This window comes from Emydura macquarii, unplaced genomic scaffold, assembly GCF_026122565.2.
Source record: "Emydura macquarii macquarii isolate MOO-44397 ecotype Brisbane River unplaced genomic scaffold, CSIRO-AGI_Emac_v2 contig_2897, whole genome shotgun sequence".
NCBI lineage: Eukaryota > Metazoa > Chordata > Testudines > Chelidae > Emydura > Emydura macquarii.
Window position 1 is genome coordinate 32,521,943 of NW_027133034.1, and position 22,184 is coordinate 32,544,126.

General features: G+C 39.0%; 1 protein-coding gene across 3 annotated transcripts in view; it reads left to right on the forward strand.

Moving 5' to 3' along the window:
• The window catches only part of NUDT12 (nudix hydrolase 12), a 33,643-nt gene extending 11,747 nt beyond the window's left edge, over nt 1-21,896 (forward strand). The window contains exons 2-8 of one of the 3 annotated variants that reach the window (XM_067568559.1): nt 696-1,289; nt 4,020-4,233; nt 8,956-9,536; nt 10,979-11,146; nt 15,693-15,806; nt 16,823-17,022; nt 19,191-21,896. In XM_067568559.1, the coding sequence (XP_067424660.1) occupies nt 4,028-4,233; nt 8,956-9,536; nt 10,979-11,146; nt 15,693-15,806; nt 16,823-17,022; nt 19,191-19,301 (1,380 nt within the window). In that variant the 5' untranslated portion in view covers nt 696-1,289; nt 4,020-4,027 and the 3' untranslated portion in view covers nt 19,302-21,896. Of the gene's footprint in view, nt 1-695; nt 1,290-4,014; nt 4,234-8,955; nt 9,537-10,978; nt 11,147-15,692; nt 15,807-16,208; nt 16,294-16,822; nt 17,023-19,190 lie in introns of those variants that run through there. The other 2 variants (XM_067568560.1, XM_067568562.1) reach the window with 2 other exon arrangements.
• Nucleotides 21,897-22,184: the final 288 nt, after the last annotated feature.

A 22,184-nucleotide genomic window follows, 5' to 3' on the forward strand; every position in this document is an offset into this window, starting at 1 on the left:
TTTTGAACATTTTGCATTGGCAATACGGTGAAAATGACTTTAAACAGGAATGAAACTGACATTTTCAAGTCTGTTTCTAATGTATTTGTAGTAGGGTGACACCCCTATAACTCCAGTGCATTATAAACTCACAGGGCCTTGCCCTAGTAGCATGTTTCCAAAAGTTAAATATCTATTCCAAGCTTGGTGAACTGCAAAAAGTAAGTAGCCTAAATGAAAAAAGTAATCTAGATTTTTCTACAATTGTTCTTTCAAGAGTTTAAGGTTTAAAATGTTAATGTATATTCTTTCTAACTAGTGTCCCTTAAGTGACTTGACAAGATGTTGTAACCTGCTACTATTAGAGATGACTGTGTCTAACATTTATTTTTCTTTCTTTATATAGGCATTAATAGGGAGTACTCCTGTCAGCTAATTTCTAAATTATTTCCTCTTGGAAACACAAAATTTTCAGGTGGCTAGGTAGTCCCTGGAATCACAATTAGTTGCCCCCCCCCCACACACACACATCAAAATCTGAAATGGGGCCCCTGGTTGTAGTAGTAGCTTCCCCCCCCTCCCCCCAGCATGTGGACCCCCATTCCCAGGTACCCAGCTCTCCCCATTCCCTGCAGGTGGGAGCCTAGGCAGCCAGCTCCGGCTTTGCAGCTCCTAGGCTGTTTCTCTGATGTTTTTTTCTATGTACAAATGCTCAGTGCAACACGTCGCTGTGCGCATCTATTCCAGCCTGGAGAGGGGCAGCTCCTGCTACTCCGCGCGGGGCAAAGGGCACAGAGCTGAGCCCGGGAGGCGAGCCCAGCCGCTATTTCTTCTCAGCCCGGAGTGCTCGCCAGCCGCCCGTGCGCAGGGGAGGGCCGGGGGCACAGACCCCGGCGCGAACACCCCGAACTCCGGGCAGGCCTCTGCATTAATCAGGCGAGGCCGAGGCGGCAGGGGCAGACTCGAGCCGAGCCGACCTGCGCAGCCTGCTGCTGCAATCGGGGCGGCTCCGGTGCGAACTCGGCCTGGAGCTGAGCGGCGCCCACGCCAGCTCCCAGGATGCAGCGCGGAGAGCGGACCGGAGCCGCCGGAACTAAGTGCCTGGCGCTAAGCCGTGCTCCGCCCGGCGGAAGCGGACGGTGAAGTTTGTTTCTCTTCGGCGTGTGGCGGCTGTTGCTGGCTGCGCCCGCCTCTGGAACGGTAACGGCAACGGCCTGGGCCTCGCCCGGCGCCGGTGGGTCCCGCCGAGCGGAGCTGCCGGTAGCCCTGGCTGCGCGGGCCAGCCCCTGTGCCGCCTCAGGCAGACCTGGGTAGGTTTGGGGGCGGGGGGCCCGGCCCAGAGCGGCGACTCGACCTGCCGCAAAGCGGAGGCAGACTGATTGGGTGATTCGAACTGCACTGAGCATGCGCACAGGCAGGAACTGAGCATGCTCAGTAACGTTTGATGAGCCGCTGCCCTCCCTCTGCCCTTACTGGGAGTCAGACTCCGTTGGCCGCTGTTTCCAGGGGCTAGAAGGGAGCAAAGGGGCACGTGGGAGGCGGGGATGGGCAGGATCTAATCCGGGGACAGGATTTTACTGGCCGGGGGGGGCTGAATCCGATGGAGGCGGGAGTGGGGGGGGGGGGTAATGAGCCGGGGTTAGCCCAGGGGCGAGGCGCTGCCAGCCCGTGGCAGAGGCAAAACACCATCCCAGGGCGGGGCAGAGCAGAGGGGGTCACAGTGACCCCGCTGGGATGAGCCACCTGTGACCTGCCCTGTTCGCAAACACAGTGCGGGGCGGGGGGGGCGGCTGAGGGGCTTTTTTGTTTCTGCTCTCAGAGGCGCCTGTGTCTCAGAGAGACTCAGCTCCGGCTTCCCAGCGCTGGGTTCTTAAAGGCACAGGCATCCCAATGCCTAAAAACTGCAGCTCCTGCTATACTGCGGGGGGTCACAGCTTGTGTCTGGTTTTGACATCTGGTGTGCCAGAAACAGACGGGTAACAAAATCTGTCTGTACACAGTTTTCGGCACAACACAATGCATCCTCTGTGCCTGTCATCGAATTGAGCCTGTCAGATGGCAATGCATGTATTTCTTCTTTAACAAAACAAAACTAGAGACTACACAATTCTAATCTTTATTTAATATGTAGAGACTCTAGATTCCTTATTGGTAAATTTGAGGTGGAAACATGTTTTCCTGGGGGGGGGGGGGGGGTGGGGTGGTGTGTGTGTTTGTGTGTGTGTTTGTTTGTTTGTAAAATTTACTGATGTATAAATACAGATATATAAATATATATATACATGTACTGATGATATAATATATATATAGTATAGTAATATATAATATAATATATATGTAATAAATTTACTGATGTTGAGAGGTGCCATATTAGCCATTAGTGCTTTGAAAGTCCTGCATGTTTGGAACAGGAGGAAATAGTGCAAGCTTGCAAACTGTCCTGTCAGAGTGCCTTTCTGATGACCTAAATAAAGGGGACCACCTCTGCATGAAATGGTTCTATCTTGGTGACCATCCTTGTGTATGGGTCCATAGCACAACATGGCCCTGGGATACCCCCTCCTGCTTTGAACTGCTTTGCTTCCATCACCAAGCAGAGCTGTCAACAGCCTTGGCTATGCGCCTAAGTATGGGAGGAGCCAACCTCCCCCATAGCTGGGGCTGTGGTGCCAGCAGGAGTGTTGCTTCCAGCTGGGGCCCTTCAGCATTGTGTCTCCTGCCTCTGTTTCCAAGACAGTCAAGAGTATTTGATGGTGTCTGTTGTGATTTGGACACCTATTCACTAGACCAGTGTTTTACCTTCAAACAAGCTTCATATTCATTACCCATTCACTTTCTTTTCAAGCCTCTCCTAAAATTAGTTTTGTTTCTTGGAGGAAAATGTGTAAGGAAAGATATTTTGTCATCTGAGTTTTGACATAAAGAAACTTGCTTGGTTATGGCAATTTCATAAGAATTTAAGAATGGTCCTAATGGGTGAGACCAGTGATCCATCTAGCCCAGTATCCTGTCTTTAACAGTGGCCCATGCCAGATGCTTTAGAGGGAATGAGTATAACAGGGCAATTTATCAAGTGATCTACCCCTTGTTGTCTAGTCCCAGCTTCTAGTAGTAGAGGTTTAGGGACACCCAGAGTATGGGGTTGCATCCCTGACCATCTTGGATAATAGTCGTTGATGGGTCTAGCCTCCTTACCAATTCTTTTTCAAATCCAGTTATACTTTTGGCCTTCACAACATTCCCTAGTAATGAGTTCCATAGGTTGATTGGGTAGCGTGAAGAAGTACTTCCTTGTGTTTGTTTTAAACTTGCTTCCTATTAATTTCATTGAGCGGCCATTGGTTCTTGTGTTATGGGAAGAGTTAAATGATATTCCTTTTTTGCTTTCTACACACCATCTAGAATTTTATAGATCTCTATCATATCCCCTTAGTCATCTCTTCTAAACTAAATAGTCCCAGTCTCATTATTCTCACCTCAGATGGAAGCTGTTGCATACTCCTAATCGTTTTCGTTGCCCTTCTCTACTCTTTCCAATTCTAATGTCTTTTTTGAGATGGGGTGACCAGAACTGCATACAGTATTCAAGGTGTGGGTGTACCAGGGATTTATGTAGTGGTATTACAATATTTACTTTCTTATCGATCTCTTTCCTAATGGTTCTTAACATTCTGTTAGCGTTTTTGACTGCCACTGCATGTTGAACCGATGTTTTCAGAGAACTATTCACAATGACTCCAAGATCTTTCTTGAGTGGTAACAGCTAATTTGCAGCTCATCATTTTGTATGTGTAGTTTGGATTATATTTTCAGTGTGTATTCTTGGCATTTATCAACATTGAATTTCTTAAATTTCACACTATTTGTCACATTTTTATAGCTGTATCATTTTTCCTGGTGATAATGCTAGGTGAGTTCCATCATTCTACAGGTTATATATTTTTTCTTTATCCTTTCTATTTAAATAATATAAGTCCAAATTTTGTTCAGAACTGTTTTCAGACATATTTCTTTTTTTTTTTTTTTTTTTTTAAGCATAGCTGAGACAATGACAAACATTGAAAGGAACCCCAAGCAGCAAATGATTTCTCAGCTACACAGTTTTGCTGCTAACGGAGACACGGTCAGGTTGAAAGCACTGTGCAGTCATTCGCCATCACTTATCAATGAAGCTGCTGAGAATGGTTGGACAGCCTTGATGTACGCTGCCAGAAATGGACACTTTGAGATTGTGCAATTTCTTCTGGAAAAAGGGTAAGAAAGTTAGAGAATCCTGTACGTGGATCTAATTAGGCCCTTCCTGCGCCTTTGGTTATTGTATCTGAATCATCACTATATCCAGATCCATATGAACATTTTTCATCTGTGAAGTTACCTTCTGTGTTGGGGGTCTCACTCAACTTCTCATGTAAGATTAGTGGAACTCCCCTGTCTCTTAAGGTTATTTTAATCCTAGAGAGTAGTGGTAACAGTGTAGAGCATGAGCCAGACCCTACACTGGCCATTGCACACCTCCCCTTGCTGTGTATAAGTTGAATGTTTTAAATTGAATACATCTAAATATTCCAGTTATTTTTTTCCTCAAAGCTTTAATTCTAATCCAGCAGCCTTTGCATTGTAGTACAAATTGTTTTGTTTGAATGTTTTTCTTGACACAGTTGTTGAGTACGTCAGTACTTCTGTGGTATTTTTTTTCACTTACATTTCTTAGTATAGTACTCAAGTGACAGTACTGTCCTCACTGGCAACTGAGTTAGAGCGATCGTGAACAACATCTTTTATTAGAGGATCTTAACACTACTTGGTGCTGAATTTATTTGTTTTATCACTTGACACTTTTTTCTCGGTTGGTTAAACTCTTCCCTCCATGCACCACTGCCGCCTTTTTTTGCAAGTGTGGCTTCTAAGGAGGGAGGAAGACCACTTAGTATCTTCAAAGCCTGTCAAATCAATGTCAAACCATGTATGTTGTGTTGGCTGCCTTGAATTCAACCACAGTAGTGCTAGATATGTCTGCTAACATTCTGAGCACTGAAGGAACATAGATTATCTCAAAACTTTCATATAGACACCCGAGGTATACTGTTGTAAATCCAGCACAAAGCAGGCCTTGAATGCTTTTGAAGTATAAAACCCTCAAAACTGAAGCATTAGTAAGTTACACAAAGCACAGCTCATCTGTATTAGAAAATTTGTAAGAGCAGAAGAAAGCAAAATTGACTGTCACCTTTTTTTGTTCCCCCAATCCTGGAGCCAACCATGCCTGATCCAGTCCCAGCCTAATTTAGTCATCTGATGGCTGCTATATTTTGCAAAAACCTATCCACAGCCCCGAAGGGCCATTTTTGCAGCCAAAGATTGGCCAAATTCAGTGGTGGTCTGTCCACATCTTTTAACTGATTACACCCTTTTTGCCCCCCATGGAGTGTCAAATGAACCCTGTGCTACTAGTGGATTCTTTGAGGCAGTGGAAATTCTTGGGGTGGGATTTGCTGGGCTTATGTGTTTGTGATAGGGGACCCCTGCCTTAGAGTTTGGAGGTTACCTTCTTTGAGGTAAAAAATGACAGGCAAGATCACTAATACTGAGCGATCTGGATCAATTGATAGGTTGGGCACCAACAATGTGTTTTTAATATAGCCAAATGCAAGCTCACATAAAGCCATAAAGAATGCAGATCATACTTACAGCATATGGGGCTGTATCCTGGAAAGCAGTGATTCCGAAAAGGACTTAGAGTGTTATGGTAGATAATCAACTGAACATGAACTCTATTGTGATGCTATGGCTAAGGGGACTAACGTGGTCCTTGGCAGTATAAATAAGTAGTAACGAGGTGATGTTACATCTGTATAGAACATTGGTGAGACCACTACTGGAATTCTATATCCAGTTTCATTTCCACACAAAGATGTAAAAAAAATTAAAGGGAGTTTTAAGGCTACAAGAATTAATTGAAATATGTAAAAACACCTTACATTGAACTCCCTTTAATCTCAGTCTATCTTATTGAAGAGAAGGTTAAGAGGCAACTTGATCACAATCTACAGATACTTACGCAGGCAGAAGATAGGGCTCTTTAATCTAGCAAAGGCATAACAAGATCCAATGGTTTGAAGTTGAAGCTAGAAAAAATAAAACTGCAAATAAGTGGCAAATTTTTAACAGTGAGGCTAATTAATCATTGGAGCAGATTACTGAAGGATGTAGATTCTCCATCACTTGAAGTCTTTGAATCAAGACTGGATATCTTTCTAAAAGGTGTTCAAGTTCAGTCACAAGTTATTGGGCTTAAGGCAGAGATCACAGGGTGAAATACTCTGGCCTGTGTGTTAGATTAGATGATCTTAATGGCCCCTCTGGTCTTAAAGCCTACAAATCTGTTGTGCTTTTTCTTCCATTTTTATTTTCATTTTTCTGGGGCACATATTTTCATCTTGAATTGGCTTTTTTTCCTTTGAGCTTTGTTTTACAAGCAGTCAAAGGACCTGATTAAAATATTTAGAAGGGCAGCATTTGTGCTAAATGTGATAAGGAGGGGGCCTCCCTCTCACTCTAACCCATTACCCTCAAAGATTAAAAAACAAAACAAAAAAAAACCCTTAAGAGTTACGGAAGTTTTGCTAGGCTCTTGCTTAGGAGCTAAAACTCCAAACTGAGATTCCTGAAAGATGATATCTTCAGGAAGGTAGAATTACAAGATTAAATCATTTTCCCTTACATTTGTTTAAAAAACATTTCTTAATCCAGTCTTTACTACACATTTCCCACTGATTGTTATAAGCAAGCATCAGTATCAATAGAAAATAGTTCATGGAGCAACACAAAGCAGTTGGAACATATAAGTGAATCTGGCCCAATATTGACTATATTTTTGTAATTTATGATGATGCTGTTTTCCATCATCCACCATGGTTTGTAGTTACAAAAACAAGTTCACTCTTTTCCTGACTTCCCAATTAGGGTATTTCAGAACTTTATTTACCAGTATTGCTATTTTCAATATAAATTCACAGCATGTCATTGATCAGTGATTTTAAAATTGGTTTATAGAAAAATATTTTAATTTGAAGCATTTTACAAAGTGAGGTCCAGATTTTCCCCATAGAAGATGATTGTTAGGGCATGTACTTAGCTCCCAGTTGAGAGAACTGGTGTTGCATGTCCATGTGTGTGACTGGAATTTGTCCTGAATGAACAAGTAATCCTAATCAGAAAAGAAAAATTCACAGGTCAAATTGTATGTGAGGATAGATTGATTTTATGTTATTTATGCTTGTGATTTTTTTCTCCTAGTCTGAAACAGATTATATGATCTGAAATCCCAGGGTATTCTAAATTTTTCTATGAATAGTTAAATATATACCTTAAAGCAGTGTTTCTCCAGCCCTTTCATTATGTGGACAGCTCTGTCAGAGAAAGATCCTTTTGTGGATCAACTCATCTCCCAAAGCATAATTTTAAAATGCTCATTCTGCAGACCACCAGGAAAGGTTTGAGGATCACTACTTTCAAAGACTTGCCTTTTTTGAATGTCACACTTGTTTCCAAGGTAGTGAGTTATGATGTCACTAATGTTGAAATGTAGCATCATTGAATGAATGAATCAGGCAGGAAAAGTAAAGTGGTTACAATTAAAAATATTTTCTTGAAAGTAGAAATGTTTTGCTAACATTCCCTGATTCTTCTTCGTTAGTGTTGCCTCAGCATATTCTCACTTGTGGAATATGCCTTTGGTACCATTGAGTTTTTGGATCCTTCTAGAAAGCATTGCCCACTACAGCTGCATGAGATCCCTCTGAACATTTTAGAGCCAAAGCTATAAGAGGGCCATGTGATCATCTGCCTTAGTTCTTTCCACTTCTGTTCTTTCCATGCTTGGAGCAATTTCTGGGGTTTTGATCCAAGACTCCTTAGTTTCTAGTGTTGTAGTCCATTAAAATTAATTAGTTATGAACTATTAGGTAATTTTCTCAGAGTTCTGCTATCCTGTGACAAGAGTAAGAGTAGGGAATTTATTTTACCTCTGTATTTGGTATTGTTGGGACCACTGCTGGAATGCTGTATCCAGTTCAAGACTTTTGTTTATAGATTGGAGAGGGCTCAGAGAAGAGCCCCAAGAGTGATTAAAGATTAGAAAACCTGCCTTATAGACTCAGATAACTCAGTCTGTTTAGTAACAGAAAGAAAGTTGCAGGGTATCTTGATTATTGTTTATAAGTACCTATATGGGGAATAAATATTTGATAATGGGCTCTTCAAACTAGCTGAGAAAGGTATAACACGATCCAGTGACCAAAAGTTAAAGCTAGACAAATTCAGACTGGAAATAAGGTGTACATTTTTAACAATGAGGGTAATTAACCAGTGGAACAATTTACCAAAGGTCACGGTGGATTCTCCATCCTGGGAATTTTTAAATCATATTTGGATGTTTTTCTAAAAGATATGCTATAGGAATAATTTTGAAGTTCTATAGCTGATATACAGGAGGTTAGACTAGATCAGTGGTTCTTAACCTTTCCAAACTACTGTACCCCTGAAGCCTGAGTCCCACCCCCACGGGGCTGAGGCATGTAACTTAGTTTCATGGCACCCCTTTGGCTCCAGGCAATTGCCTTTCTTGCCACCCCCAATACCAGCTCTGCACTTGCGACCCCTCTAAAACCCCAGGGTAAGAAACACTGGACTAGATGATCACAATGCCCCCTTCTGGCCTTGGAATCTAAGACACTGACACTTCAATTTAGCAGGAGGGAATGAAGGTATTGGGACCATATGGCTATTGTATCATCACATTTCTAAATGTTCAGTGCTGTGAAAGAGTACGTTTGTTGCCCCAATTCGGACTGCTTTTTAAAAAGTCCCCAAAGCTCAGTAGTGGTGTGGATGTATCCCACAGTGAGACTATGTTCCAGCAAGACTTACAGAATCACAGTCACTATGGTAACCATCATTTTTCTTTTCTATTTATAGATGTGACAGGTCCATTGTCAATAAATCAAGCCAGAGTGCACTGGACATTGCTAAATTTTGGGGGTATAAGCATATAGCTAATTTATTAGCGAATGTTAAGGGAGGGCAGAAGCCTTTTTTTCTGCCAAATGATGTAAGAGAGTATGAAAATTATTTTAGTAGGACACTTCTGGATAGAAAGAGTGATAAAAGAACAGATTCTAAATGGTTAAATGCAAAACAAAACCATCCGGCCACAGTATACATCGTTTTCTCAAATTTAAGCCCATTGGTCACATTGGGTGGAGGAGATAGTTCCCAGCAGCCTGAAGTCAGGCTTTGCAGGCTGTGCCATGAGGATGTAAAGGAATACATGAGCCAGAGTGAAGGAGTCACCTGGATATTTCTTGGAGTAGAACTTCAATTGGTTACTCTGAATGGAGGAATTCTGAAAGAAGAAGATGATGGTGATGGACTGGTCGCTTGGTTTGCCCTCAGCATAGATGACACCTTTGCTGAACAGTTTAAACAGAAGCATGAAGACTGTTACTTTCTTCATCCTCCAATGCCTGCATTGCTGCAGTTGCCTGAAAAAGAAGCTGGTAAGGTGCCCGAAATTTAACTTTTATCTGTCTATCTGAAAAGAGGGAATGGGAAGTGGGAGCAGGGCCATGGAAGAACTCCGGTTTGCCCCCTCCTACTGATTAGTTGCATGATCTTCATCTAGTTCCTGCCCAATCTGTCTGCTTTACTGGTGCTCGTATATGAAATAGCTGTAATAATATACATCTTCCACACAGGAGAGTTTTGTTGTTTAATCGTTTAATATGCATTGAGAGAGTCACATAAAAGGTGCAAAGATTTTTATAGGAAGATCTAATTAAAAAAAGACAGCCAGCTTGTATAGGTAAATTCCATTGTTTCCAGAGGGTTTTAATAGAGATTCATGGCCTGATTTTTTTCACTAGCTACCACTGGTTTTGTATAAAAATTTGCATACACAGTTGAAAGATACTAACACTGGAAAACCAGGTGATAATATTGCAACTGCATGCAATATCTATAGGGAACATGTTGTTTTAAGTGTATGAGTGGTGTATGTAGCACTGTGACCCAGGGATTTTATATAATTCCAAGTGGAGTGTGTTGCAACTGCTCCACCAGGAACTAAAGACAGCAGGGGGTGATTAAGGTGAATCACTTAATTATAAACGCCTCCAGAAAAGTACCACCTTCTTGGTACCACCTTTCACATACTGGTTCAGATTGGGTTTTCCAGGAACTAACAGACAAAGAAAGAACTTTCAATATAAAAAGACTGAGTTTAAATTGACTAAGGGCCATTTTTCTGAACCAGCAAACAGACAGGAACCTTCTGTCCAAGATGAGTCTCAATCCTTCCCGAAGGGTTGGAAAGACTAGCCTACTAGTCTGGGACTGATGGGTAACTCCCTAGTATGTATAGTATTTTCATAAAGTTTTCTCCATAATGCTTTTTTTCCTAAAGAATAAATATGCAGGCCTAGAAAGATCTCTGTGATAACTTGTAACTGTTGGCAATAAATACGCTGTTCATAGCACTCGGAGAGAAAGCAAAGCACAGGCACTAGCCTTTAGGCAGACTGGCTTGCTTGGGATATTACAGTGTAAGGCAGGGAGCCATGAAGCCTTAAAACCCCCAGTCAGGAGGTAGAGAGAGTTTGCTCCTAAGGCTGCTGGGAGCTGGAAACCTTAAGTGGATGCCATCCAGGGACCACGGAAAGGGGAATACAGGTACAGTTACCCTGAAATCGTTGTATCCTGCACTAGTGTAAATGACTGCACAGGGTTCAAGACAATGGTGAAATCAGGCCTTCAATTAAAATAATTACACAGGAAAAAATATAGATAAGAGAATTTGAACAATATGAGATTATCAAGATGACATTTTAAACCATGGTCTTAGTTTGATTTTCATGTTCAATTGTGAGAATTGTTTTGCTATATTTAAATGATTGGAAGGTTTATAATTTGATTTTTATGTGACTCTATCATTCTTTTGAAGGAGTAGTAGCTCAAGCTAGATCTGTTCTAGCATGGCACAGCCGATACCAGTTCTGCCCCACATGTGGCAGTGCAACCAAGGTTGAAGAAGGAGGCTATAAGAAGACGTGCTTGAAAGAAGATTGTCCCAGTCTCCAGGGTGTTCACAATACATCGTACCCAAGAGTTGGTAAGAATATCATAAAACAATAAACAAACAAATGGCTGAAGAAAATTCTTTTGTATTATAGAATCAGAAATGTAGGATTGGAAGGGACCTACATAGGCCATCTAGTCCAGCCCCCTGAATTGAGGTAGGACAAAGTATTATCTAGAACATCTCTGACAAGTGTTTGTCTAATCTATTCTTCAAAACCTCCAATGACAACCTTTCTAGGTACTGTTTTCCAGTGCTTAACTGCCCTTACAGTTAAAAAATTTTTTCTAAGGTCTAACCCAAATCTCCCTGGCTGCAATTTAAGCCCATTACTTCTTGTCCTGCCCATAGTAGATAAGGAGAACAACTTCTCCTCCTTCCCTTGATAACATCCTTTTACACACTTGAAGATTGTTACGATGTGCTATCTCAATCTTCTCCAGATTAAACAGACTCAGTTTTTTCAGTCTTTCCTCATAGGTCATTTTCTTGACTGTTAATCATTTTTGTTGCCCTCCTCTAGAGTTTCTTCAGTTGTCCACATCTTTCCCAAAGTGTGATGCCCAGAACTGAACACAATACCTCAGTTGAGGCCTTATCAATACTGAACAGAGGGGAAAGAATTACTTCTTATCTGTTACTTACAGCACTCCTGCTAATACATCCCAGAATGATTGTTTCCTTTTTTTTACAACCGTATTATATTTTTGACTTTCATTTAGTTTGTGATCCACTATAACTCTCAGATGCTTTTCTGCAGTACTTCTTCCTAGGCAATCATTTCCCATTTCGTATCTGTGCAGTTGATTATTCCTTCCTAAGTGTAGTACTTTGCATTTGTCTTTATTGAATTTCATCTTATTTCAGACTATTTCTCCAGTTTAAGACCATTTTGAATTCTGATCCTGTCCTCCAAAGTACTTGCAGTCCTTCCCAGCTTAGTATTGTCCGCAAACTTTATAAGTGTACTCTCTATGCCATTATCCAAATCATTTATGAAGATATTGAATAGAACCAGACCTAGGGAAGATCCATGCAAGACCCAGCTCAATATGCCCTTCCAGCTTGACTATGTACCATTGATAACTACTGAGTATGGTTTTCCAGCCAGTTGTGCACCCACCTTATAGTTGGTTTTCTAGGCTATATTTCCCTAGTTTGTTTATGAGAAGATCAGAGATATATCGCATCTATTGCTTCCCCCATCCACAAATCCTTGTCAGAGAAGGATATTAGGTTGGTTTGACATGATTTGTTCTTGACAAATCCATGTTGACTGTTACTTATCACTTTTATTTTTATCACTTTTATCACGAGGTACTTACCAATTTATTATTTGATATATTTTTTTTGCTCCATTATCTTATTCACATTATTTTATTACTCACTACTTAATTCACTGTATTCCAGTACATTAATCCCTTTTAATTCTCCCAGCCACTTCATTCAGTCCCTCCAAGTAAGTCTTTTCTAATTATGTCCCCAGACCTAAGTTCTCTGTTAGTGTTGTTCAAGGTGGAATAGTCCAAGTTTTGCTGTCTTTCTTTGAGTAGTGCACAACAAAAAAAAAGTTGTAATTCAACTTGAGCCTGTTGTGTTGCAGTGTAGTGTACTAGAAATACTATGTTGCAACACTGTAAACAAATTATTAACATAACATTATTAACATTTTCCTCTTCATCCACACAACTAAATTTCTGATCCAGGCCGTCATCATCTCAAGTCTTGACTAATGCCACTTCCTTCCCTCTGGACTTGACATCTCATCTAGCCCCGTTTCTGTCCATTGAGAATACTGATGCCAACAATCGTTTTTCTGGAACATTGTTTTGACCACGTCACCCATCTCTTTGTATTCCTCCACTGGCTCCCCTTTCTCCACTGCATCAGTCATAAGCTATTTGTCTTTACATTTAAGGGCCTTCAGGGCTAACCACGTCCAATCTGTCTTTTCTTAGATGATATAGGGATATTGATTCCTGCCTTCATTTTGCAAAAGGTGCCAATATTGATTATCCATTTTTAAAAATTTTCCAGGAAGCAACTTCATGCTTTCTTTCAAGTTGTCCTTCATGCATCAGAAGGACTCCCCATAGATACCCACAAAGCCATCTCATCATCCTTCTTCAAATCATTGCCTACAAAAAAATTCTATAGTGCTTAAATAGCTGTTTCTGCTGTGAGCACTGTTTTTCATTCTTTTGTTTTATGCTGTTGTTTCCTTGTCATCTGTTTGTTTTATCCACCTGTTGTCTTTAGTCTGATACTTAGATTGTAAATCTTTCAAGGCAAGGACCGTCTCTGTGTTATACCCTTGTACAGTGGGTAGTCCAAAAGGCCTCTAGGTGCTATTCTAATAAAAATAACATTACAAGCGGCTTCACAGTATGCTTACATCATATAGTTTGAAATAATTTTCAGGACAATAAAATGATTCTGCACTCAGTGTTTAAAGGCCTGCCCCAGAAAAACTGCAGTGGTTCTAAAAATCCATAATGAATGGTTAGAGATGTCATAGAGCTAGAATATTTTCTTTTATTATCCATGTAACACCTGGACTTGGAAAGTTGTTTGAAAATTTGTCGTTTTAAGCTTGTGCCAAAATCATAATTAGCATTTTTACCATAAAGGTTAATTTATAGAATTGTTTTGCTTGGCATACTGAATTTTGTGCATATTGTGCAAAAGGTAGTTATTTCATTTAATTGTAAAAAGATATTTAGAACCATACTGTGAAATAGAATAGGGACTGCTGTGCAATATAGAGGATACTTATGTCAAAAACTAAGGAGACTTTTTAATTAAAAGTAGCAGGCTTTTGTAATAAGTAATATTCAGGGGAAAATTGCCTGCTCCTGAAACCTTTGTCTTGTGAAAAGATACATGCCCATCAGTAACAATACATGATAGAATTCTGTCCTTTCTCTCCAGTTACAGAATTGTGGACTTTCTGCCAGGGAAATTTAAAACATTTGAAGTAACATGAATAAATTAAAGAAATAACTTTCCTACCTATGCCTTGTCTTCATATTTTCCTTTCTTTCCTTCTTAGTCTCTCTTCCCCCCCTTGGCCTTTCACCGTATGTCAAATATATTTTCCACATTTGTTTTCTTGAAATTTCTACTTAAAATCCATTTAAGGTAGTTAAATGGCCTCCCTTACCTTAGAATCTGAGTACCTCACAGTTTTTAGTGTATTGAGCCTCACAACACCCCTGTGGAGAAGGAAGTACTATTATCCCCATTTTACAGGTGGGGAACTGAGGCATAGAGAGGCTAAGTGATTTGCCAAAGGTCACACAAAGTCTGTGGGTAAGCAGGGAACCCTAGATTCCCAAGTCTTAAGCTAGTGTCTTAATTACTAGACCATCCTTCTTTTCCTTATCCTTTCAAAAGCTTGAGTTACTGTGTCTTCCCTGTCGCTCTGTTGCCTCACCATCTTTTTTCCTGTATCTTCACCCTTTGACCTCCTTTCCTTCCCCCTCACTCTGTTGTGTGTCCCTCCTAAACATAGTATGTTGTATCTCTGGCCCTTCTCTCTCCCCTTTGTCTGTTGTTTCACTTTTTATTAATCCTGCCTGCTCCACTCTTTTCCTGCGCTCTGTGGACTATAGTATAATTTACTAAAATCATTAGTAAGTTTTTCTTTACAGTCTGCAGCACAACACACTAAGAAAAAGAGTAAGATTATATGAAAGACTGCTGAGCCAGCATTAGTTGGTGGTGTCTTTTTCTAAAAAAGCTGGCAGCCAGCAGGACTTGAAATTCCTACAGTGTGCTCCATGGCAGATACTTTTTGAATAAGGCACCAATCTTTCAGAAGCATTTGCATAGTGAGATTGATAAATAAGTCATTCCAATGGGAAGATACGAGGAGGAGGAGTGAGGCAGGGAAGATAAAGTAAGTAGGGTGACTATCAAGATGGAGAGAGGGAAAGCAAAAAGAAAACATAGATGTTAGGGTAGCTAAATCAGGGTGAGGGAACCAAGAAGGGAAAGAGATGGTAGAGGACTGATATAGAAAAAGGAGAGAGGCTCAAGGTAGATACGACTGGTAAAAATGGGGAAAGGAGAAAACAAAACAGAAGAGGAAGTTTCTCTATTTTGGAGAAAATGAGAGCTAGAAACCAAGAAAAGACAAGAAAAGACTTAGGTCATTATAATAATAATATCTAGCTCTTCTATAGTGCTTTTCATTTGGAAATGCATGCTACAACTGCTGAAATTGTTGCTTTCTGTTGGATGTATAACTAGGTTAATGCTGTGGGTACTTTAACAAATTGCATGCAGCTGCAGGTAATTTATGTCATGGATCTCAAGCATCAGCTAGTTATTTCCCCCACGAGGCACGTGTATTACAAAAATAGGTGAATACAGATCTTGTTAAAAACACACCCTGAAATAAAATACCTGCTTTGGGGCATCTACAGAATTGGAATTTCAAACTCTTAAATGTAGTATATCTGTATTTACGTCATGAATATTGCACAAGGGATTACACATGGCTGCAATTTGTTACTATATTTTGAGCTGCAAAAAAAGTTTAAATATCAATATATTTCTTCCACATGCATTCCAGATCCTGTAGTGATAATGCAAGTCCTTCATCCAGATGGGAACCATTGCCTTTTAGGCAGGCAGAAGAGGTTTCCTCCTGGCATGTTTACCTGCCTTGCTGGATTTGTAGAGCCTGGTGAGATTTTCTTCATGGCTTTGGTGTCAATTCATTTTGTATTTCTATTCCGGCTTACCGTTGAAATTGCCTTTTCAAAAGGATTTTCCTGCATATTGATTTTAAATAGCACTGTGTTTGAAAAGAATGTCAGAAGTTTGATCCATATTAGGTCAACTAAATGTACATATTATCTATTATGTTTTATAATAAATATTCCACACACCTTACATCCTGGGAGTTGATTTTTTTAAAAGGAACATTTTCAACGTGAATCCATTTTTTTTTTTTTTTTTTAAGATTGAGTAATTCCAAAAAATGCCCTAATCTTAAAAAAAAAAAAAAAAAAAAAAAAAAAATCTTTACAATCCTATATAAGGAATTTTTCTGTTCTCCATTACAATTTGAGTTGAAAGATTGTAGTTTTGTGTTTCTTTATATGTTGTGAGGGGCAAAGAGGTTCCTTGAAGAGATGAAGAATCTCGGAGTCAGTAGTGTCGGCATGTGTGTGAGTGTATTTGATTATCTACCATCTTTTTCTGTTGAAAACCTTAGTTTATTTTTAGTTTAGTTTATTTTTAAGCTGTAACATTGCACACTATTATGTTAATAGTACAAACCTTAACTTAAATTTAACAAAATTATTTACTTGTTATAGTAAGCGAATGATTTTGTTTCAACATTCATTTGAGGTAAAGTATATTATATTTTCTAACCACTTCTCATAGCAATTTCAAGGTGTAATGGTAGCTTTATGTAGGAAATGTACATTATAATGCTGGTATTCTACAAAAAGATCAGTGGTTTATTTTGTTTTGGTTTTTATTCATTTTCAAAATGTTGCTTTGGTGCCTGCCTTTCTTTTATTACACTTTCGCTTCTCACACTTAAGATCTGTGTCCTAATCTGGGAACTGGACCCCTGCAGATAATTGTTCAAGGCAGTTTTTAAATCTTTTGAGTCAGTTCAAAGCACAGAATGTAATCCTTGCTTGGAGAGTTTTCATCAGATGCTTATTCTTTGCCCTCTTTGACTAGGGGAAACTATAGAAGATGCTGTTCGAAGAGAAGTAGAGGAAGAAAGTGGAGTCAAAATTGGCCATGTTCAGTATGTCTCTTGTCAACCATGGCCAATGCCTTCCTCCCTAATGATTGGTTGCTTAGCTGTTGCAGTGTCTACAGAAATTAGAGTTGACAAAAATGAAATAGAGGACGCCCGCTGGTTCACTAGAGAACAGGTAAAGTTCAGTTTAATTTCCTTCTCTCATTGATTGTTCTGTGACCATATCCGTTCTAGTGTACAATAGGGATGCACTCTTTTTCAGCAAGTTGAACAAGTGTTTACACTCCCCACATTATACAATGATTACATTGTAATTGTAAATTACACAGAGCCAGAGAAAGGTAGCTACTAATAAAAGAGTGCCAGATGAATGCTGTGCCTACTGCAAACCCATTTCAAGACATTCTTGCCATGCTTAACTATTCAGTGCTTCTTTTGGGAAGGAATTTGTTGTTAATTATTCTGGTCCCTTTCCAATTACTTCCTTGAGTTCAGCTCTAGATAAAAGAAGTATTAAGCAGCATTTATTTTTGAGCTTTTTCTAAACTAATTTTTAGAAATACTTAGTCATATTTTTAGAGCTAAATAAGTATTTGGGTTTTTTTGTTTTGTTTTTTTTGGCATCTTTTTCATACAGTTGTAATTTAAAATCCCGGTCCTATAGTTCACCGTGCATGGGCATGCCCTTTGTACTGTTCAGCACATTCCAGGATTGTGGTGTAAATGTATAAAACTAATGAAAAACACAATGGATGGAATTTAAATATAATTGTCAAACAAATTACATGAGGATCTTGTTGCTGCTGAATTCCTTCCACCACCTTTTCGGTCTGTTAGCATTTACATTGTTTATATATGCTTTAAATTGAAAGGTCTTTGAGGTAGGGTCCTTATTGCCTTATATAAGTAAAGCAATTGTGTGTCTATAGTGTTGTATAAATAGTTAACAAACAAAAACTACGTTCAGTGACAGTGAAGTTTGCATCAAGCTATATCCCTGCGTCTAAAACGTTAAAAGCATGGAAATAAATTAAGTGGAAAGATATGTACATTCCTTTCCACCTTCATATTGCTTTCACGTCTATCCTGCGAATTCCTGGTCCGTTTTTATTATGGAATTCTTCATTATCTGAAGGGAAGGAGTAGTCATTGTGTAGCATCAGTGTAGTATTTATATGCTATGCAACCGTGTGTTTTACTAGCATATTAATAGAGGACTTTTTTTCCCAATATCCAAATGGTCATGATAAAAATTAAAATAAAGTTTATTGAAAAACACATGTATGCATCCAGTTCAGCCTGAATAGTACAGCAGTACTCCAGTTATCTGAATCATTTACTCATCTCCACTTCAGTTTAAATAATCAGAAGTTTAATATATTGGGAGGTGCCTGTCTTCAGACTGTAAATTGACTTGCTGGTTTCAGTCCTGTGTAGTACTTAAGCTATGCAGGAGTGAAGCATGCACTTCCATTCACTGTGTACTGAAATTCTATGTGAACCTCCCGTTTTACAAGGCAACATGCTGTAGTTCAGTGAATAGGCAAGTTAGGGTATTAGAGTTCAGAAAATTAGAATTCTGTTATATGTATGGCTTAAACTTAGCCTTCCTGTGCATTACTACTTTTGTTTCTGTGTCTAAATTTGTGATGGAAATGGAAAATAATTTATTTTCAAATTTTTCAAAATGGAATGTCTAAACTTCTACACCCTTATGTAGGCACTGAATGGTCTGATTTTTCAGAAATGCTGAGCTCCCACAAATTTTACGGAAGTCAATAGGAGATGGAGGTGATCAGCACCTTTGAAAATCAGGCCATTTTTATTTAAAAGCCTAACTTCAGGGACCTGTTTGCCAATTATTTTCATAAAGCAGAAAGTGGGTTAAGCTGGCTAGTTTAAATACAGTAGAGATTTCTCAAAAGATGATTGAAAGTTTATGGGGAAAATTTAAACTTTCAATGAAATTGCACAGATTTATACCAGTTCGGAATTTGGCTCTACATGCTGTAAGAGATTTGTGTATTATAAAGAATCTACCCAGAAACAAAAAGATTAGACATTTATATGGTTAAAAAGAGAGTGTACACAGTTACATTAGAAGCTAAATAAACTTACAGGCTTTAGGGCATAATTCATTTGCTACCTGACAGGTTAAAAACCCTTCTGGTTTCTTGCACTTTCCTCTGAAGCATCTGGTAATGGCCTCCATCAGAGAAATATACTATGCTAGGAGAGATCACTAGATCACTCCAGTATTCCTACATTCATAAAATTTTAGATTCTTTTTATAAGATTAATTATAAGATTAATTTACCCAGACAAAATCTGTATGTATTGCAGGTCGTGGACGTCCTCGTTAAAGGAAACCAGCGTTCTTTCTTTGTGCCACCAAGTCAAGCTATTGCACACCAGTTGATAAAACATTGGATTGGAATGAATGCTAACCTTTAAATTCAAATAATTGATTTCTTTAAATTAAATCACTGCTTCAGTGACTACTAATGTTCTAAATAAATTAGAAATAACTGGTCATTTAGTAAAGCAATTCTTGAGTTTCTTAGTCCTTTGTCTCCTGAGATATACTTGCACTCAGTAATTCTTTTCAGAAATTTGTTGAAGTGGGACAGTGCCCCACCAATTACCCCAAACAAAAAAAGTCAACATTAAAGCATCATTTTGCAGGGGTTTTATAGTCAGGTTATTCTGCCCTTCATTGTCCCTCCTTTAATTTTCCAGCACTTGTCTGAGCTCTTCTGGATTTACTGTTTTTGTTTGAGATATTAGGTTAAAATCAGCCCTGGTGTAAGTCATCACAATTCCACTGATTATGCCTGCGTTTTCTGAGAATCTTTTCCTATATATTTACCTGCAATTTTGTCTGTTTTCTTTTTTCTCCTGTTTCCTTTTCTTGTTCTGTACCTTCTTCACTTTCCCCTTTTCTTCTCTCCTCCCTTTCTATGCTCCCCTCACTTTTGGCCATTCATCACTCCCTCCCCTGCACACCTAGAAACACTAGCATTAAATTTTAGCAGCAATGTTCGCATTTAATTCTAGAAGCTCTATCAGCAACAGGTATCACATGCTGGTAGTACGTTCATTAGAGACTAGGTGTGTAATGCCTTTTATAACCAGCATGATAGGGTTTGATCCAGCAATCTGATGTGGATCCTGCCACCCATATTGTCCAAAATTATTTAAGACCTTTTGCAATAAATGGGGGTAAGGATGGCTGTTCCATAAAGCTAAATATTAGATACTGTTATAAAACAGTTAAAGACTTGTTGGCTGGTAGCCAGTAAATGAGATTGCAGTTGATTGGGTTCTTTGGTCAGTGCAAATTAATGTAAAGACTGCAGAATACAAGTTGATTAAACTAGAGAAGATACAAGAATTAAAGTGATGTTTTATCTAAATACAACATAGTGTTCTCTAAAATGTGAAGTATTCAGGGATGCTGCTCATATAGGTTATATATACTTAGAAGTGTTAGGTAACTTAAATATACCAACTCTAAATATAATGAAAAGACAACATGTTGGAAAAAATAAAAAAATTATTTATGTATGTTTAATGTCAGTAGCTTACAGAACTGTTTCAGATTTTGTGCCTTTGTTGCAAATTAGTGACAATAATTTGAATTACTTTTTTTCAAAATGGAAGATTATAAAGTGTACTATTTTACTGGAAAGATTTTTATTTAATAAACTGTCATTACACAGAGAATGTAGTGGCATGAAGAGAATTGCAAATAACCTGAAGAAATGGTAATTATATAAGACTCAAACATAGAAATAATATATTGCTTTATGGTGTTCACTTATTCAGAGTAAATTAGATGTCTTTGTAGAAAATATGGGACCAAATTTGACCTATTGCCACTTTCATTGATTAGAGTTTAAGGCCAAAAGGAATATTTGTATGGCCTTTTTCAAATCCCAGCAGAAATAAACTTTTCCTGTGCATTGTTTGCATTGCAAACACTGCAGTATTTTACTATTAACAGAGAGGTTCTCAAACTGTGGTCCAGACAGCAATTCTGGTGGCCCACAGAGAGCTGATAGCTCATATGTTGCTGGCCCCTCCCCTTTCGTCCAGCTGCATCTACTGTTGAAGAACCTGGATGTCTGGAAGAGAGGAGGGGGAGCTAGCCTATCTGCCTTCACTAGGAGCTTCTGCTACACAGGTGGAGAGGAAACAGGAAATGCTCTAAGGGGCCAGAGGCACCAGCGGGACTGGAGCCAAGGATTGCCAGTGGCACTGTGTATGTAGCTCCCATTGACAGAGGAGGGGAGAGGGAATCATCAGGATGGTCAAGGAAGCAAAAGAATAGTAGGCAATATGTAAATGAGAGAGGAGAACTAAGTGATGTAGGTGAGCATGGGCATGGGGAGGATGACGACTGAAAATGGAGAAAGAGAAGCAAGGGGAGAGACTTGAACAGATGGGAAGGGGAGATGAAGTGAAGAGTAAATGTAGACATTGTAAAGACAAATCACTTACCACACTGAGCAGCTAAAAATATGTATGTAGAGCCCTTTTCTAATAATAGTTTTTCATGTTAGTTGCCATAGGGATAGAATGAATAGAATCATCCTAGTGAAGTTCATAGGAGGGCATCCACAAGACAATCTCTCTTTTAAGATACAGACCACAGTATGAAAAGATTTGAGAACCCATGTGCTAATGTAAAAGAACCTAAGACTTGTTATTTTCTAGTCACTTATACTATTTTTGTATTTCTTCCCACAAAGAAAATGAAAAGTAAATTGTGAAAAACAACGTTTTAATCATCTCTGGTTTTATTTGTAACAAATAAGGACATTTATTTTTTAAATATATACATATATAAATATTAAACAGACAAGCCTTTTAACGCTGCTCTACTACATATAAATGACCATCCCTCCTTTTCTTCCCAAAAGGTGTACATTTAAAAAAGGTACTGATGTGTGAAAAAGGCTAAGTCCTCTGTAATATATCAAACATGACTGTACTGAAACATTAAAACTTGGATGTTATTTTGGGAAATAAAGGATATTTTAGCTATCTGTTTGCCACTGCTTTGTTTATATTCTGCCTTCACTTAATTAAAATGAAATTTGTGGTGGTATCTTCATTTTGATTATCTGAAGGTGGTAAAATTGAATTTTAATTTGAAAAAGATCTGCTCCACATATATAGTAATGTTCTTAAAGATAGTTATTTGCAAATATTCTATTTATGGATCAACTAACTGAAATGTTGCTACCTCTTGCATGACATCATGCACTACAGCACATTAGGAATGTGCCCAACTGAAATTTACCATGAGAATTAAAGTAGACAGAATATAAC